This window comes from Psammomys obesus, unplaced genomic scaffold (assembly GCF_907164565.1).
Source record: "Psammomys obesus unplaced genomic scaffold, mPsaObe1.curated_primary_1811, whole genome shotgun sequence".
Classification (NCBI taxonomy): domain Eukaryota; kingdom Metazoa; phylum Chordata; class Mammalia; order Rodentia; family Muridae; genus Psammomys; species Psammomys obesus.
The window spans coordinates 341,957-362,601 of NW_026596427.1; the positions used below are offsets into that span (position 1 = coordinate 341,957).

Here is a 20,645-nt window from a genome sequence, read left to right on the forward strand (position 1 = left end):
TTTATGGGACACATTGAAAGCAGTGCTCAGAGGAAAATTTATAGCACTAAGTGCCTACAAGAAGAAATCCGTAACATCACATACAAACAACTTAATGGCCCAACTGAAAAACCTAGAAAAAAAAGAAGCAGATACACCCAAGAGGAGCAGACGGCTGGAAATAATCAAACTAAGGGCAGAAATCAATCAATTAGAAACAAATAAAATTATCCAAAGAATCAATGAAACAAAAAGCTGGTTCTTTGAGAAAATCAACAAGATAGACAAACCCTTAGCCAAACTAACTAAAAAGCAGAGAGAAACCATACAAATCAGCAAAATCAGAAAGGAAAATGGGGACATAACTACAGACACTGAGGAAATCCAAACGATTATTAGGTCATACTACAAAAGCCTATATGGCACAAAATTTGAAAATCTAAATGAAATGGATAACTTTCTTGACAGATTCCATCTACCAAAATTAAGTCAAGATCAGGTAGAAAGACTGAATAGTCCTATATCTCCCAAGGAAATAGAAGCAGTCATTAACAGTCTCCCCTCCAAAAAAAGCCCTGGACCAGATGGCTTCAGCGCAGAATTCTACAAGACCTTCAAAGAAGTACTAACACCAATTCTCCTCAAACTATTCCATAAAATAGAAACAGAAGGAACACTACCAAACTCATTCTATGAAGCCACAGTCACTTTGATACCTAAACCACACAAAGATCCAACAAAAAAAAAGAGAACTTCAGACCTATCTCTCTTATGAACATTGATGCAAAAATACTCAATAAAATACTTGCAAACCGAATCCAAGAACACATCAAAGATATCATCCACCACGACCAAGTAGGCTTCATCCCAGGCATGCAAGGATGGTTCAACATACGGAAATCCATCAATGTAATCCACCACATAAACAAACTGAAGGAGAAAAACCACATGATCATCTCCTTAGATGCTGAAAAAGCATTTGACAAAGTCCAACACCCATTCATGTTTAAAGTCTTGGAGAGATCAGGAATACAAGGCACATATCTAAACATAGTAAAGGCAATATACAGCAAGCCTATAGCCAACATCAAACTCAATGGAGAGAAACTTAAATCAATCCCACTGAAATCAGGGACAAGACAAGGCTGCCCACTCTCTCCCTACCTCTTCAACATAGTACTTGAAGTCCTAGCCAGAGCAATAAGACAACTAAAGGAGATCAAGGGGATACAAATCGGAAAGGAAGAGGTCAAAGTGTCACTTTTCGCAGATGATATGATAGTATATATGAGTGACCCCAAAAATTCAACCAGAGAACTCCTCCAGTTGATAAACACCTTCAGCAATGTGGCAGGATACAAAATCAACTCAAAAAAATCAGAAGCCCTCCTGTATACCAAAGACCAAAGGGCCGAGAAAGAAATTAGGGAAACAACACCCTTCACTATAGCCACTAACCACATAAAGTACCTTGGGGTGACACTAACCAAGCAAGTGAAAGACCTGTTTGAGAAAAACTTCAAGTCTCTGAAGAAAGAAATTGAAGAAGATCTCAGAAGATGGAAAGATCTCCCATGCTCATGGATTGGTAGGATTAACATTGTGAAAATGGCCATCCTGTCAAAAGCAATCTACAGATTCAATGCAATTCCCATCAAAATACCAACTCAATTCTTTACAGACCTTGAAAAAAAGATTCTCAGCTTCATATGGAGAAGCAAAAAACCCAGAATCTCCAAAACAATCCTGTACAACAAGAGATCATCTGGAGGTATCTCCATCCCCGATCTCAAGTTGTACTACAAAGCAATAGTAATAAAATCTGCATGGTATTGGCATAAAAACAGAAAGGAGGATCAATGGAACCACATAGAAGATCCAGAAATAAACCCACACACCTATGAATACTCAATATTTGACAAAGAAGCCAAAACCATTCAATGGAAAAAAGACAGCATCTTCAACTGTCCAACTGGTGCTGGTCCAACTGGATGTCCACATGCAGAAAAATGAAAATAGATCTATATTTATCACCCTACACAAAACTAAAGTCCAAGTGGATCAAAGACCTCAACATAAAACCAGATACTCTAAATCTGTTAGAAGAAAAAGTGGGGAACAGCCTAGAACTCATTGGCACAGGAGACAACTTCCTGAACAGAACACCAACAGCACAGGCTCTAAGAGCAACAATCAATAAATGGGACCTCATGAAACTGAACAGCTTCTGTAAAGCAAAGGACACTGTCATCAAAACAAAACGAATGCCTACAGATTGGGAAAGAATCTTCACTAACCCTTTATCTGACAGAGGACTAATATCGAGTATATACAAAGAACTAAAGAAGCTGAACAGCAGCAAACCAAGTAATCCAATTAAAAAATGGGGAACAGAGCTAAACAGAGAATTCTCTACAGAGGAATATCGAATGGCAGAGAAACACTTAAAGAAATGCTCATCCTCATTAGCCATCAGGGAAATGCAAATCAAAACGACCCTGAGATATCACCTTACACCCATCAGAATGGCCAAAATGAAAAACTCAAGGGACAACACATACTGGAGAGCTTGTAGAGAAAGGGGAACCCTCCTCCACTGCTGGTGGGAATGTAAACTGGTACAACCACTCTGGAAATCTATCTGGCGCTTTCTAAGACAATTAGGAATAGTGCTTCCTCAAGACCCAGCTATACCACTGCTAGGTATATACCCAAAGTTTGCACAAGTACACAAAAGGGATATTTGCTCAACCATGTTTATAGCAGCTTTATTTGTAATAGCCAGAACCTGGAAACAACCCAGGTGTCCATCAACGGAGGAATGGATACAGAAATTGTGGCATTTTTACACAATGGAATACTACTCAGCAATCAAAAAGGAGGAAATCATGAAATTTTCAGGCAAATGGTGGGACCTAGAAAAGATCATCCTGAGTGAAATATCCCAGAAGGAGAAAGACAAACCCGGTATATACTCACTTATATAGAGCTATAAGATATAATAAACATAATGAAATCTGTACACCTAAAAAAGATAATCAAGAGAGTGGACATGGGGTAAGATGATCAATCCTCGTTTAGAATGACAGATGGGATGTGCATTGAATGTATGACAGGAGTCTACTGAGCGCATTGGAAAGACTCTAACTAGCAGTGTTTTCAAAGCAAAGACTCATGACCAAACCTTTGGCAGAGTACAGGGAATCATAAGAAAGAAGGGGAGTTAGTCTGATGAGGAAAGGATAGGAGCTCCACAAAGACCAAAGATATCTGGGCACAGGGTCTTTTCTGAGACTGACATGCAACCAAGGGCCATGTATGAATGTAACCTAGAACCTCTGCTCAGATGTAGCCTGTGGTAGCTCAGTAACCAATTGGTTTCCCATAGTGAGGGGAACAAGGACTATTTCTAACAGGAACTCAATGACTGGCTCTTTGGCCTCCCCACCCCCCAAGGGAGGAGCAGTCCTGTTAGGCCACAGAGGAGAGCTTTGCAGCCAGTCCTGAAGATACCTGATAAAACAGGATCAGATGAATGGGGAGGAGATCCCCCCTATCAGTGGACTTGGCAAGGGGTATGGTGGAGAGGAGGGAGGGAGGGAGGGACTGGAAGGGAATGCGGGATTGGGACATGGCTGGGGTACAGAGTTAATAAAATGTAACTGATAAGAAAAAAATAAAATACAAAAAAAAAAAAAAAAAAAAAGAATGGCCAGGAGAGGGAAGTGCAGAGAAACATTGAGAGGAGTTCCCTTGAGCAAAGTGGTTGGATACAAAATTAACTTAAAAAAATCAATAGCTCTCCTGTATACAAAAGACAAACTAGCTGAGAAAGAAATTAGGGAAACAACACCTTTCAAAATAGCCACAAATGACATAAAGTACCTTGGTGTAACCAAGGAAATGGAAGACTTGTATGAACAATAGCAGCAACAAAAAACAAAACAAAACAACAAAAACAAAAATACTACAAGTCTCTGAAGAAAGAAACTGAAGAAAATATCAGAAGATGGGAAGATCTCCTACGTTCATGGCTTGGTAGGATTAACAAAGTAAAAATGACCATCTTACCAAAAGCAATCTACAGATTCAATGCAGTTCCCATCAAAGTACCAACACAATTGTTTATAGAACTTGAAATAGCAATTCTCAACTTTATATGAAAATAAAAAACCCAGAATAGCTAAAAAAAAAAAAATCTTGTACAATAAAAGATCTTCTGGAGGTATCTCAATCCCTGATCTCAAGCTGCATTATAGAGGAACAGTAATAAAAATGGCATGGTACTGGCATAGAAACAGAATGGTGGATAAATAGAATTGAATTGAAGACACAGAAATAACCCACTCACCTCCAGAACACCTGATTTCTGACAAAGATGCTAAAACCATACAGTGGAAAAAAGATTGCATCTTCAACAAATGGTGCTTGTCTAACTGGATGCCCATGAGTAGAAAAATGCAAATAGACTCATATCTATCAACCTGCACAAAATTAAAGTCCAAGTGGATGAAAGACCTCAACATAGAACCAGATTCACTAAATCTGTTAGAAATAGTAGAGAAGAGCCTCAAACTCATTGTCAGATGACACAACTTCCTGACCAGAACACCAACAGCTCAGGCTCTAAGATCAACAATTAATAAATGGGACCTCATGACATTGAAAATCTTCAGTAAAGCAAACTACCCTGTCAACTGAACAAAACAACAGCCTACAGACTGGGAAAACATCTTTACCAACACTACATTCAACAGAGGGCTAATATCCAGAATATATAAAGAACTCAAGAAATTAGACACCAGCAAACCAAACAATCAAATTAAAAAATGGGGCACATAGCTAAACAGGATTCTCAACAAAGAAACATCAAATGGCAGAAAAACACTTAAAGAAATGCTCAACATCCTTAGTCATCAGGGAAATACAAATCAAAAACAAACAAACAAACAAACAAACAAACCTCTGAGATTCCTTCATACACCTATCAGAACGGCTAAGACCAAAAACTCAAGTGACAGCACATGCTGGAGAGGATGTGGAGAAAGAGGAACCCTCCTTCACTGCTGCTGGGAATGTAAACTTGTACAATCACTTTCGAAATCAATCTGTCACTTTCTCAGAAAACTGGGAATAGCACTACTTCAAGATTCAGCTATACTACTCCTTGGCATATACTCAAAAATATGCTCAAACCATACAACAAGGACATTTGCTCAACTATGTTCATAGCAGCTTTATTCATACTATCCAGATACTAGAAACAGGCTAGATGTCCCTCAACCAAGGAATAGATAGAGAAATTGTACCACATTTACACAATGGAATATTACTCAGTTATTAAAAACAGGGTAGTCATGAAATGTGCAAGCAAATATATGGAACTAGAAAAGATCACCCTGAGTCAGATAACCCAAAAGTAGAAAGACACACATGGTATATACTCACTTATTAGCAGATATTAGCTTTATAATACAGGATAAACATACTAAAATCTACAGACCTAAAGAAACAAAACACTAAGGAGGACCTTATGGAGGATGCTTAAATCTCATTCAGAATGGCAAAGAGGATAGACACCAGAAGCCATGGAAGAGACGGAACAGGATGGGAGCCTACTTTGGAAGGTACTCTGAAAGGCTCCAGTCAAGAGGGGGTTGAAGCAGATACTGAGGCACATAGCAAAACTTTGGGGAGAGCACTGGGATTCTTATGAAAGAAGGGGTGGGGATAGATGAACATGGAAGGTACAGAAACCTTACAAGGAAACCAACAAAGCTAAAAATTCTGAGCCCAAGGGTTCCTGCAGAGACTGATACACCAACCAAATACCATACAAGGAGAGGACTTAGACCCACTGCTCAGATGTTGCTGATTGGCAGCTCAGTCTCCACATGAGTTCCTGAGTAAGGGAGCAGGGTGTTCCTCTACCATGAACTTGGTTGCCTGCTCTTTGACCACTTTTCCCTGGCGACGTAGCCTTGCCAAGCCACAGAGGAAGAGGATCCAGGCAGTTCTGATGAGACATGATAAGCTATGTGCAAATGGCAGGGAAGGAGAACTCCCATTTTGGTGAACTATGAACAAGGAATAAATGGGAAAACAGAAGGATAGTGGGACTGGGAGGAATTGAGGGAGGGGGCTATATTTCACATATATAATGAATAAATTAAAAAAAATTACTTTGAGAGGAGTTAGGGTGAGTGGTTAGGGGACAGAAATCAGCTATATATAAGCTATATATTGAACGTATTGTAGCCAGGAGGGAGGTGACTTAGACCTTCTTTCAAGTTTGATCTTTCTGTTGAAGAATGTTAAAGTGGGTAAAGTCCAACTTGGAGGCCAGAACATGCTGGTGGGAGATGTATAGTTCAGCTACAGGGTATGTGGTATAGGTATTAGGGTAGAACTTACCCACAACTCACATTCACCATTGATCCTTCCAGGAGTTACCAACAGAAAACTTAAAATGAGTGTTAATGTTGGCAAGGATGGTGCCACCATTACTAGTGGATTCAATTCCGCATTTCCTATGTCTGCAACCTCTGTGTATGGAGAACTCCTAGAGGCAGTCAACTGTGTTGTGATAAAGAAAGCAGAGGAAAGGACAAAGAATGTCCAGTGGAGAGTATTGGGAAGGTTAGGAAGAGACTGGGAAGTAACAGAGTTAGAATGAAACATAACAAATACAGCCATAAAAAGAGAGGAAAGTAAAGCTTATGGAGGACACATGGCCTGGACAGCAGCCATTATCTCATGGATGTTCTTCCAAGTGATCTTGTTCTGTTGGTGGTGGTGCCTTTTCCACCTAGTCAATCCTTGATCTGTCAGCAAGACACAGACCATATTCTTGGTCAATGGGGTAGTGTTAGACACTTCTAACTGAAGCCCAAATAGACCTAGACTGGTCCTGTGGAAAGACATAAGCAAAACCCTTTCTTGTTTAAGGAGAAGTTTGGTTCCTTCCAAATCCCATCCAAGGAGTATACCTTAATAGTAGGATAGGAGGACTTACCACTGGGGAGTGTCAATGGAGGGATATGCAGAAATATTTGGAGCACTTGTAAATATTAAATATATTTAGAGTTGTCAGAGCCATCAACAACTGTATGCTGGGGGGGGTAGGCATTTGTCTTTTGTTTTTAAAGTTGGTCTTTCAGGGTTTGGTGTGTTCTTTCTAATATCTTTTGGTCCTGGGGTTTGGAGGGAATCCCGTGTAGTAGACAATCTCCCATTATGAGCAGGTTTTGAAATAGGAGCTAATAAGGGCATGGCCATTGTCAGTTGTTATCTGTTGAAGAATGTCCATGATTGCAAAGGTGGAGATCATATGATGAATTATCTCTTTCAAGTTTTCTCCCATTTCGGTAGCCCACCTAAAATGTGAAAATTTGTCAACAATAACAAAGACATATTTGTGATAGCAGAATTGGGGAATGTGGGTGGCATCAATTTGCCAGTGGGCATTGGATTTGAGACCTCAGGTGTTATTGCCCATAGTTTGTAAAATTGGGGTAGTAATAAGGGCTGTATAAGATGAACATTTTTATTATCCTCTGGAGCTGAGCAAGAGGTGTTAGCATATAGGCAGCCTGCTTCTGGGTTGCCTAGTAACCTATGATGTCATCATGTATAGCCCACCAGGTGTACAGCAGAAGCTGTTCAGCTGCACATGCACAAGCAAGAAAACAAGACGTCTACAATGTCCCAACCCTGACAGGTTGGGACACTGTAGACTGTTTCAAATGCAGCCAGAAAGGATGCTGGTCCTGAAGCTGTTTCAACAAGCCACTCCCTGCCTGTCCCAGACTGGCCTCTGGAAGTAAAAATGTTTCCAAGCAGGCTTGTTTTCTGTGCCTAGCCATGGAGATTCAATGAGCACAAGAGCTATAGACACTTTCAGCCTTCAAGTTCCTTGGCCTGGTAAAGGACAAATGGCTCTTAGATTCAGTGATGTCCACCAACCTCACCAAGCACAGGGTATTGCTAAAGGTCTCTTTTAACTTCACACTCAGGTCCCACGGTCATATTTCCAACTTTTGTCTTGAGAAGCTTCAGGTGCCTTCTCAGTCTTCATATGCAGAAAACCAGCCCTTAAGCCTCACTTCTAGAGCTGTTACTATCCAGTTTAGACACAGCCTGTTTGTTGCCAGACTCAAGAAACAGGTCTCAGATGTAACCTTTTACCATCTCTTTAGCTAAAGAACAATGAATGCTCCTAACAGTCTCACCTATGTCTCATGGTAAATAACTAGATATGAGACCTAAGGATACAGAAATTTAACTTATGAGGATCTAAAAAAGTGTTTTAAGGTTGGTTAATGGAAACTGTGAGTGTTTGAGGGTCTAAGAAGCTGCTGTAAGGTCGTTAGATATAAGTTATGGAAAGTGATTCACAAAAACATTTGAGAGTCTAAGATGTTTTACTTCTTTCCTCTGCTTCTACCTCTACTTCAAGGAAGGCCTTGCCTTTCTAGAGCTCACCTTAAAGAATGTTTATACTCTTAACACAAAGATGTATGTCTACTGTCTTTTCTAAAATGTATGTTTCACTGCAAAGTACAATGATAATGCTAACATGTCTAAATTTTTTTGCCTTTGTAAAACTTAAAAGGGATTCATATAAGCTACAGAAAATCCACCCAAATCCACCTCTCAGGTCAACTGGACTCCAGATAGGTACTCCACCTATTGTCTATCTCAAAAGGTAGGATGCCTCCCACCCTTCTTCCCTGGTTTTGGGACTCTTCTTTCCTGGGAACCTGATTGCTCAATCTATACATCAAACACTAGTGGCAGATTTTTGAGTTTCTTTTCATGGTTAGTGTAAATATTTCCCTTTGTCTGAAAGACTGACTGGTATGTCTCTATTTCAATGGTGAACGGATAATCCCCTCCCTTCTCGCAGACCCTCACACAGACACATTCCCTTGGATGCATAATCTTTTCTTTTTACCAACATGGTCTCTCAGCTTTTCTTTCCTCTCTTGAGTCTGGCATGCCGTCAGAGAGTCCTAGTACTAGGTGAGGCATGTCTCCCTGGGAGTCATCTCTGTGACCCCTAGCAATGCTCCTGTGACCTTCTTTGCCAGCTTGTGCCCCCCATACTTCTGGAGACTCCCCAAAGACTGGAAGAACTGACTTTTCTGTCTTCACCCATGGGCATCGTATCTTCCACCATATCCCCAGGCTCTCCTATGAGGTGCCTTCAAAATTTGTACACCTAAGGCCTGGTTTAAGACCCTTTAGGCTTACATGCTTCTGCAACCAAATTTGGCCCCAGTATTCCAGAGATGACAGATCCAAAACAAAACTTTTTAAATTAATATCAGAAATTGGGTACATGGGGGTTCCCTCTGGTAAATGGTGGTTCTTATGTTCAACTCTCTTTTTCTGTCTCTGTTTACTCTCCCAAAAAGTTTCAAACATACACCTAAAATTAATGTACACCTATTTTTTTCCTCTGGAACCTATGTAGCTTTGTCTTCTGCCTATATATATGTTCCAGTATCCTGCCATACCCACACATTTTCTAAATCCACAACAGTGCCAAAGCACTTACCACAGGTGTTCCACTCTGACCTCACAGATTTCATCAAGCTGGACCTAAACTTTCCCTCCCACCCACAGATGTTCTCACAGATCCTAGACAGCATCAGAACAGTATACTCTTCCTGGTCTTGGCCAACATTTCAGCCTTTGGCCGCCCTATCGCCCCCTGTTGCCAGCAGTAAGTAGCTAAAGATGATTGATATATTCACCCATTATCGACTTATTGTCAACAAAAGGCTGGAGTGATGTGCTTCAAGCCCAGGACCAATATCTCCAGGTTCTGCCAGCATTCCTCAGTCCCAGTCTGCTGATGGACATGGCTGGAACTCCATCCTCTGCCCTGTACTTTCCAGGGCAGGTGCTTCTCATCCTCCTCACCATGTAATCTAGACATTTTAGAGCTCTTACTTTTTCCCCCCTCTCTCTCTTATCCTCTTGCATGGTGACCAAGGGCTGCTTCCAATGAACCTACATTTATATACTTTAACTTGCTTTACATGAGAAGCAGTCTAATGTCCTCTTTTTTTAATTATGAAAAAGGGAGGAATGTTAGCATATAAACAGCCTGCTTCTGGATTGCCTAGTAACATATGATGTCATCATGTGTCACTCACCATGTGTGTGGCAGACACAGTTCAGTTGTGCATGCACAAGCTATAAAGGAGCAACACACCACTTTGTCTCTCCTTTACTCTTCTCTCTTACCTTTCTCTCTTGCTCCCCTCTCTTACCTTCCTCTATTACTCTCTTATCTTCCTCTCTTGCTCTCTTGGCCTTGATTTCTTTCTTGGGGGCTGCTCACCATGTCCTTCTCTTTCCTTTTCCTCTCTATCTCTACAACTCTATCCAATAAATCTCTTTCATATAATATCTGTTGTGTGTGTGTGTGGCATCATTTTTAAATAAATACTAACAAGAGGAACATGAGAGAAATGGTTGTGGAACATTTTAATATTTGTGTTTGTGTGTGCAAATGAAATAGATCTGCTTGCTTGATGGAGGCTGTGAATGCTCCTGTAGAGGAAGTCTGAAAAGCAAGGACCTTTCCTTTAGATATTAGGCCTGGCAAGGAGCTACATATTGTATGTAAAGTGGAGTAGTTCTTTCTTGTAAGAGGGTGGAGACATGGACAAGAAGAGGGGAAAGCAGATTGGTGTCTAATTTGACAAAGGATCTCAATAAACAAGGAAGCAAATTAAAAGAAAGAAAAATCTAAGTTCTAGGCCAGCAGTTAGTTCCTGCTGCAGAAGCAGAGACCCACCCATTTTTCTTTGGAATATAGGTGCTGCAGCTCTGCACTGCAGGCACTTAGCTGAAAAGCTGGCAAGCACTCTATGGCTAGAAAGTTGTGAGTTTCAGCTGAGTTGACAAGCAACTCCCAGCCAGAGGGTTCTGAGTTCCAGCCACCATGATCAATTTTTTTTTCTAGTGGAAACCTTTGTGGCATCATGGGAAGGCTGTCTTAGGGGTCTTGGGGTCTCTCATGGGGAGGGTATTTTTGTTTTTATGTTCTTCCCAACCCTTCAACCCATGTGTTATTCCCTCTTTGTGTCCCACTGCTGCTGCTCTGGGGGAGGCACTCAAGGTTGTGGTTTGGGTGGCAGCTTCTGGGCATACTTCCGCCATGGCAGTGCACTGCTATTGGTTCTAGGAAGGCTGGGGTGAAGGAGGAAGGTAGTGTCACCCATGGCTTTGAACCATCTCACCCCAAGTGTTATAGCTCCCCAGCAGCATCACAGAATTCTAGGGCAGATTGACTGGGGCCATAGTGTTCTTGGGGAGGAGGGGCTTTTATTCCCTTTTATGAGGTCAAAGAGAGTCTGGGCAGTGCTTGTAAAAAAAAAAAAAAAAAAAAAAAAAAAAAAAAAAAAAAAAAAAAAAAAGGAAAGCCAGGGTTAAAGCAAGTTAAAGTTACCTAAAAAGTTCTTGAAGGAGGCAAGAGCATCATCTCTCCATAGCACCTCCTGCTGTAAAAATAGCAAGCTGACATGAATTACTCATGATCACTGAGTACCTCCTGTATCAATGTTGTATAAACAATGATCTCCAATTATCTCTATTTCATTAGTAAAGAAGCTGAATAGCCAATAACAGAGCAGAGGAGACAGAAGGCAGTACTTCCATTCCCAGTCCGTGGGGGGGAGGGTCTCAGGTAGGGACCAGAGAGATGAGGAAGCCATGAGGAACTACGAAGGAAAGAGAGGTACAGCAAAAGCACATGCCAGAGAAAGAGAGTGTTGTACTCAGTTCATGAGACCCCAAAAGTCCATCGACCACACCAGGAGTCAGAAATAGTCTGCAAAAGCAAAGAGCCTTTATTTTGGCTTAAGCTCATACTCCCAGTATGAAATGACACAGCAGTCAGAGGCCAAGAGCCCTAGCCTAGAAAGAAGCTGATTTTATAGGGTATTTTAGCAGGGGAAAGGGGTTTCCAGACTTGGTGGTTAGGTGATTGGGTGAGATATAGCAAAAGCAGACTTGTTACATATTGATTGGCTAAAGGCAAATTGGGTAACTATTTTGGCAACTGCAAGGAAAAAATATAATTGTTTTAGCAACCACAAGGACAACAGTCATTTCAACCTGTTTCCTGATTGACTGGTGTCAGGGAGGGCACAACTGTGTCTTCTGAACTGTTATGGTTTCCTGCAAGTACAAACACATTATTCAGGTTCAGGGGGTGAGAGCTAAGGCAATTAACAAGATGAGGCAAGAGTACCAAAATGAATTCTGTTGTGCTCAGATTCTTCAAGAGAGATGGAAAGTGAAAGGGCATGTGGCTGGGAGATAGCCAGATAGCCTAACTGGGCTAGAATAGATGAATACCTGCTCGGCTATAGAGCTTTAAAGCTTGTTGGATGAATCTAATAGGTTTCTGTGTCAAGTATTTAGGAGCTAAGACAGGCACTAGAAAAGGTCCCTATTCATACCATCTTTCAACACCTGGAGAGTGCAGCATGGCTGGGGTAGAGAGGCAGAGGAATCAGGGATCTGGCACTTCCTTTGTAACAAGAGTCCTGAGGAGTGCAGGACTGCTGAGCAGAGGAAAGAGAAGCAGGGGAAGCTTTCACATCAGACACTGATTATGTCGGTTTACATCTTACTTCCAAATCCATAAAAATGTCTTTTGTTCAACCAGATTCCCAAAAGAACCCATATTCCCTTAAAGTTAAAGGATTACTTTGAAAGTGTTCCCTAATACTTTTAGCATTCAAACGTACTGTATTCTCTAATCTTAATCCTTTCTCTTCTCATTTTGTTCTTACTAATCTTCTTTATGTAGTTCCCTGTATCTTTTGTTATTGGATCTTTCTTTATTTATATTTTTATTGCTATGCAATATAAATTTATTACTTGATGTTTTCTATTGCATTGAGAACTCAAGTGCAAATGCTTAAATGAAATAGCAGTGTAGAACAAGCAAAAAGGCCTTGAAAGGCATCATACATTACCCATATATAAGGTTAATACAGAAGATCAAAAACTCAAAACTGACTCACATTAAACTGTAGAATCACAGAAAGCGTTTACCTAAAATACAATCATTTAATCAGGAAAGTTAGATTTACAAATATCATGTAACTCCATGGCAATAGCTGTTGGTGGGAAAGTTATTGGCTTACAAAACTGTTTTTACATCCTTGTTATTTGAAGGAAAATCAACAAAAATATTTCAGAGAGTTATTCTATAATTAAGTTATTCTAAGAGAAATTGATTTGCAATTGAACAAAATAGTTTTGGTTACTTTATGGAATTTATATATCACGCAACCTAAAACTTTAAGTAGAGAATGTCCATGGAGATACAAGCTAAGATGGAGAAGACAAAAGTTGCAATACTTCAAATAATAATTTAACATAAGTTATTTACTACATGTATTCCATTAACATAAGAGAGTATGCTAATTGCAAACAGTCAAATTTTGTGCAGCATATTTTTGAACAATGAATAACCTAGTGAATTTTACTGGTCAATCTCTTAAACAATAACTTACTAATTCATTAATATTTTAAATACAATTCAGAGAAATCTACTTCCATTCCTAATATTTCTATAAGTTAATCACAGGAGGCTACATCCAGGATACAATGTGAATGAATTCTAATTAATAATAATAATAAATACATTATTTAAAAAAAAAAAAAAAACAGCTGAGCCCAGTGGTTCAGACTTGTAACAGTGGTATTAAGGAGGGAGAAAAAAGCAGATTTCTGTTATTTCTTCACCTGCCTGGTTTACAAACTGAGCCTTACAAGGAACTACAAGGATATACAGACAAACCCTGTTTTTAAAAAAAAAAAAAAAAAAACAAACAAAGAAAAAGAATAAAAGAAAAACTAAGTGATAAAATTATTTTGGGTAAACAGGTCACTAGTCCAATAGGCCAGACATACATTTCTGTGTGTGTCCCTGACCTCAAGGTTATGAAGAGCCTGATTCTTTTTTTTATCTTTTTTTTAAATTTTTTATTAATTACACTTTATTCATTTTGTATCCCCCCATAAGCCCCTCCCTCCTCCCCTGCCGATCCCACCCTCCCTCCCCTTTCTGCATGCATGCCACTCCCCAAGTCCACTGATAGGGGAGGTTCTCCTCTTCTTTCTGATCTATCAGTTCTCATCAAAAGTGGCTGCATTGTCCTCTACTGTGGCCTGGTAAGGCTGCTCCCCCCTCAGGGGGAGGTGATCAAAGAGCAGGCCAATCAGATTATGTCAGAGGCAGTCCCTCTTCCCATTACTATGTAACCCACTTGGACACTGAACTGCCATGGGCTACACCTGTGCAGGGGTTCCAGGTCATCTCCACGAATAGTCCTTGGTTGGAGTAAGAAGTGGGAAATAGTAAGAGCTGGAGGGGACGGGAACTCCACAAGCAGAGCAACAGAACAAGATAATTTGAACACAGGGAACTTCCCAGAGCCTGATTCTTAACTACTTTCTTTCTGCTTTTGTATACAACACTGGCTTGCTTCCTTCAGCGGTCCACAGCTGCCTTTCTGTAAAAGTCACAAAACTGTCAGTCTGATCCCGTGTTTCCACTGCCACCCTATCCCCTGCCTGTAACTCCTCCAGAGGCTACCACTCCTGCCTCTAGTCTTAGGCCTTCCCACAACTGTAATGGGTCTTCCTATGTCCTACCTCCCTACTCTCGATTTTATGAAAGGCTTCCCTCTAGAATTGTCCCCCAAAGACCCACCCTCCAGCCCAGTTTGCCCCTTTGGGTCCCTAGTCCTCCACTCAGGGAAGTCACAGGTGATGATGATACCCCTCCTATGGCTCCATTTATGGTTTATTTTGTTTTTCACCATTGATCCTTATAACTGGAAGAATCAAAACTCCTCCTTCTGTAACAAACCTCAAGATTTCATTTATCTTTTTTTGAGACAGTGTTTGACACTCATCACCCTATCTGAGATGCCTCAAAAGAGAGAGAGAGAGAGGATCCAAAGGGAAGCAATAAAGCCCATAGCCTCTGAGGAGGTCCAGATTTAGGAAAAGGTTTTCTTTCTATCAGATCTCAATGGGACCTTAACACTGAACAAGTTACAGAGGCTCTTAATACTTATTGCCTGACTCTGATGGATGGTCCCTGCAATGCTGCATGGAAGCCCACAAATTTATCTAAGGTTGGTAAAGTTTTGCAAGGACCAGATCTGACTCCTGTCACATTTTTAGAGAAGCTATTTGAAGTCTATTGTACATATATACCCATTGGTCCAGAAGCATCAGAAAATAGACGAGCTATAAACATAGCTTTGGTCACCCAGTTGGACCTGGATATTAAAAAGACCCTTCAGAGGCTGGAAAGAGTTGAAGGAACAATACTGTCGGAGATGGTGAAAGTAGCTCAGAGAGTCCTTAAAAAGAGAGACTTCCCAGAAGATAAACAGGTAAAAGGTTAGGAAAGACAATTTGTGCTAGTACTGAGACAAACAGGGGTTGTCCACTAGAGTGTAATAAATAAAGTCTCGGGCTTTGGGTCTCCGGGATGGTGCCTCAAGCCTGTCTGTCCCGATCACTTTCCCAGGCTGATTGGCGGGCACAACGATGCCAGAGACTGAGTCCCAGTCGCAAAAAAAAAAAAAAAAAAAAAAAAAAAACCCACGGGGAAGCAAAGTTGCAAGACTGATCACGGGTCACTCAGTCTTTCCCTGGAAGGTCTCGCTGACCGCGGGTACCCGCCACCATCACAACTGAGCTCCCGCTGCACAGGGAAAGCAGCTGTATGCCCAGCTCAAAATCCCTACTCCTTCTTGGGAGGAGGCAGGAGGCGTCCAACAGAATCTGCCACAGACCACATTGTCTGTACCTGAACCCGAGATCGGGGCTGAGAAAACCCAATCCTTTCGGGCACTATCCCAAACGCTGCCATAACCCTGCCACAGCAGAGCAGAAGGATAAAGAGGCGCACAGCAGCTTCACAGTGCAGGGACCACAGTGCTGCTGGCGACCCCCTACTTCAGCTCGGGATCTGAGACTGTGGTCATTATACACATCCTGAGATTCTCCTGCGTCCAGAGCAATAAGGTCTAGAAGCAAGTTCTATCACTGGTGCCCCCTTCCCGACCCCTGGCAGAGAAACCCCGGCTAAGGATTAGACTGAGAAACCCCAATCTTTTCTGACACTCCCCTGAGAGCACCTCCATAAGCTTGCCCTAGCAGAGGGGAAGGTCAGAGGGGAAGGGCAGAGAGGCAGCCTGCCAAGGACACAGCACCCTCTCTCCAGCTCACCCAGCGGCCCCTAGCAGAGAAACCCAAGCTCTGGATCTGAGGACACTGAACCTTACCTGGTACTCTCTTGGGATCAGCAAACATAGGTTTTACTTCCAGGCTGCTTCTGGCAGAGAGATCTGGGCCCTGGATCTGGGACTGAGAACACTCAACCTAACTCTTTCCTGCACCACTTCAGGACCAGTCAAAATAACCCCTTTTGGCAGAGGGAAAGGACAGAGAGGCAGCACACAGGAAAGGTGGACACCGAGTCCTGCGGCCACAGTGTCACAAAGCTGACTGTTAGCCTACCCGCACATTTACTGCAGCGGGACCAAATCAGAGAGTAGAGAGCAAGGGGAACCCCTGTGCATTCCAACTCGTCCTGCAAGAGAGTGAGTGAACCTTCTAGGGAGAGTTTGCCCCAGACCCAGGGCCTCTCCACAGAAGCAACCAGATGAGATCCCTGCCACCCACACCCCTAGTGTGGGCATCATAGGGATTCTTGGGATAGCGACCCCAATGTTGAAGCCTCTGCCTTGTGGGTCCACCAGTGTAATCCAGGCAAACAATCCCTGGATCTCAGACAAAACTGTGTACTAGGGGACTGCAGGCCACTGCAATAGTCAGAGAATCTGAACATGCACACTGTGCCCGCTAAAAGCACACGTGAATACCGCCAGCTTCACATTCCTTACTTAGGCAAAACTGAAACCATAGTGCACACTCCCAAACCAGTGAACCTCTCTCATCTTCCTATACAGAAAACAGTACAGAAAACAGAAAGAGAAAATCATAGCCTGAACTACAATCTCAAGGAACAAACAGTGAGGATTATAAATAACCAGATGGCTAGAGGCAGACATAAGAACACTCCCAACAAAAATCAGAACATAATGACCTCACCAGCAAACCCACACAACAATGGACACTTCAATTCACTAGATATACAAGAAAACGACCTCAAAACTATGTTTCTCCAGCTATTAGAGGCCCATAAAGATGAAATGAACAAAGCCCTCAGAAAAATAACCAAAGAAATCAAGACTAACCAAGAGGAAACAAATCATGCTCTCAGACAAATGACCATGAAAATTGAGGCAAACAAAGCAGAAATGCACAAAGCTCTCAAAGAAATGTCCACACAAATGAAGGCAAATAAAGAAGAAATAAACAAAGCTCTCATAGAAATACAGGCAATTATACCCAAAGAAGTAGAGGCACAATTAGTGATACATAGAGAGGAAACGGACAAAAAAATAGAAGCCATCATTGAAAAGCAGGAGTCCACATTCAAACAGATGAAGGAAATGGTGCAAGACATGAAAACAGAATTAGAATCAATAAAGAAAACACAAATAGAGAAAAACCTGGAGCTAGAGAACATAGAGAAAAGATCAGGAACCACAAAGGTAAGCATCACCAACAGAATACAAGAGATGGAAGAAAGAATCTCAGGAGCCGAAGATACTTGCGGAAATTGACACATCTCTCAAAGAAAAAATAAAATCAGAAAAGTTCCAAACACAAAACATCCAAGAAATCAAGGACACCATGAAAAGACAAAACCTAAGAATAATAGGAGTAGAAGAAAAAGAAGACATCAGGCTCAAAGGTCTGGAAAATATTTTCAAGAAAATTATAGAAGAAAACTTTCCCAACGTAAAGAAGGAGATGGCCATAAACATAGAGGCCTACAGAACACCAAGTAGACTAGACCAGAAAAGAAATTCTTCATTTCACATCATAGTCAAAACACTGAACCTACAGAACAAAGAAAAATTCTAAAAGCAGCAAGGGAAAAAGGCCAAGTAACATATGAATGTAGACCTATCAGAATCACACCAGATTTCTCAACAGAAATTATGAAAGCCAGAAGGGCCTGGACAGAAATCATACAGTTCTTAAGGGACCACAGATTCCAACCCAGACTACTATACCCAGCAAAACTTTCAATCAACATAGATGGAGAATTCAAAATATTCCATGATAAAACCAAATTTAAACAATATCTACATAGTAACCCAGCTCTACAGAACTTACTAGAAGGAAAACTCCAAACCAAAGAAAACAACTACATCTAAGGAAACAGAGGAAATAGATAACTACAGAACAACAACAGCAACAACAAAAACAAAAGAATAAAAGCAATGAAACTCAGTGAAACAACCAACCCCACATTTAAAGTAAGTAACAATTGTTGGTCACTAGTTTCTATCAACATCAACCGACTCAACTCCCCAATAAAAAGACACAGACTAACAGAATGGTTGCGGAAACAGGTTCCAACATTCTGCTGAATCCAAGAAACACACCTATGCAACAAAAATAAACACTACCTCAGAGTAAAGGGCTGGAAAAATTTTTTTTCAAGCAAATGGTTCCAGAAAACAAGCGGGAGTAGCCATCCTAATATCTAATGAAATAAACTTTCAACCCAAGTTAATAAAAAAAGATAAGGAGGGTCACTATATTCTCATCAAAGGAAAAATCCACCCAGAGGATATCACAATTTTGAATATCTATACCCCAAATACAAGAGCACCTACATTTGTAAATGAAACAATATTAAAGCTTAAATCACACATTGATCCTAATACCCTAATAGTGGGAGACTTCAACACTCCACTCTCACCAAGGGACAGATCAACTAGACAGAAAACAAATAGGGAAATAAAAACATTTACAGAGACCCTAAATCAAATGGACCTAATAGACATCTACAGATCATCTCATCCAAACTCAAAAGAGTATACCTTCTTTTCAGCACCACATGGAATGTTCTCCAAAATAGACCATATAGTTGGTCATAAAGCAAGCCTCAACAGATAAAAAAAAGATTGAAATAATCCCTTGTATTCTATATGACCACCATGGACTAAAGCTGAACATCAACAACAACAGAAATAACAAAAAGCCGACACGCACATGGAAACTGAACAACTTGTTACCCAATGACAGCTGGGTTAAGGAAGAAATAAAGAAAGAAATTAAAGACTTCCTAGAATTCAATGAAAATGAAGGCACAACATACCCATATTTTATGGGACACATTGAAAGCAGTGCTCAGGGGAAAATTTATAGCACTAAGTGCCTGCAAGAAGAAATTCGTAACAGCACATACAAACAACTTAATGGCCCAACTGAAAACCGTAGGAAAAAAAGAAGCATATACACCCAAGAGGAGCAGATGGCTGGAAATAATCAAACTCAGGGCTGAAATCAATCAATTAGAAACAAATAAAACTATTCAAAGAATCAATGAAACAAAAAGCTGGTTCTTTGAGAAAATCAACAAGATAGACAAGCCCTTAGCCAAACTAACTAAAAAGCAGAGAGAATCTATCCAAATCAACAAAATCAGAGATGAAAAGGGTGACATAACTACAGACACTGAGGAAATTCAAACAATCATTAGGTCATACTACAAAAGCCTATCAGCCACAAAATTTGAAAACCTAAATGAAATGGACAATTTTCTTGATAGATTTCATCTTCCAAATTAAGTTAATATCAGGTAGAAAGACTGAATAGCCCTATATCTCCCAAGAAAATTGAAGCAGTCATTCACAGTCTCCTCTCCAAAAAAAAAGCCCTGGGCCAGATGGTTTCAGCGCAGAATTCTACAAGACCTTCAAAGAAGTGCTAAAACCAATTCTCCTCAAACTATTCCACAAAATAGAAACAGAAGGTACCTTACCAAACTCATTCTATGAAGGGACAGTCACCCTGATACCTAAACCACACAAAGACCCAACAAAAAAAAAGAGAACTTCAGACCTATCTCTCTTATGAACATTGATGCAAAAATACTCAATAAAATACTTGCAAACCGAATCCAAGAACACATCAAAGATATCATCCACCACGACCAAGTAGGCTTCATCCCAGGCATGCAAGGGCGGTTCAACATACAGAAATCCACCAATGTAATCCACCACATAAACAAACTGAAGGAGAAAAACCACATGATCATCTCCTTAGATGCTGAAAAAGCATTTGACAAAGTCCAACACCCATTCATGTTTAAAGTCTTGGAGAGAATAGGGATACAAAGCATATATCTATACATAGTAAAGGAAATATACAGCAAGCCTATAGCCAACATCAAACTCATCTATCTCTACTATAAGTGAAAATTCCTGTGGTACAGGTAGAAGTAAGACATCAAGCCTCAATGGGAGTTAGGTGACTACTTCTGCAGCCCCAATCCGTGTAAAACAATATTCCTTGGGAATGGAAGAAAGAAAAAAAAGGAACTGCAATTCACATCTAGAGACTCAGGAAGGTAATAATTTAGTTCCTTGCCAGTCACCTTAGAACAACTTTCTCCTTCCAGTCCAAAACCCCAACACAAATGACTAGAGGCCTGTCCAAGATTTAAGGCAGGCAAATAAATGGGT

General features: G+C 40.8%; 1 protein-coding gene across 1 annotated transcript in view; it reads right to left on the minus strand.

Annotated features, from left to right (window-relative positions):
• Positions 1-7,213: 7,213 nt before the first annotated feature.
• Positions 7,214-20,645, minus strand: part of LOC129669516 (melanoma-associated antigen B2-like) — a 28,687-nt gene continuing 15,255 nt past the window's right edge. The window contains exon 2 of the mRNA XM_055597799.1: positions 7,214-7,355. Coding sequence (XP_055453774.1) covers positions 7,214-7,355 — 142 coding nt within the window. The remainder of the gene's footprint in view (positions 7,356-20,645) is intronic.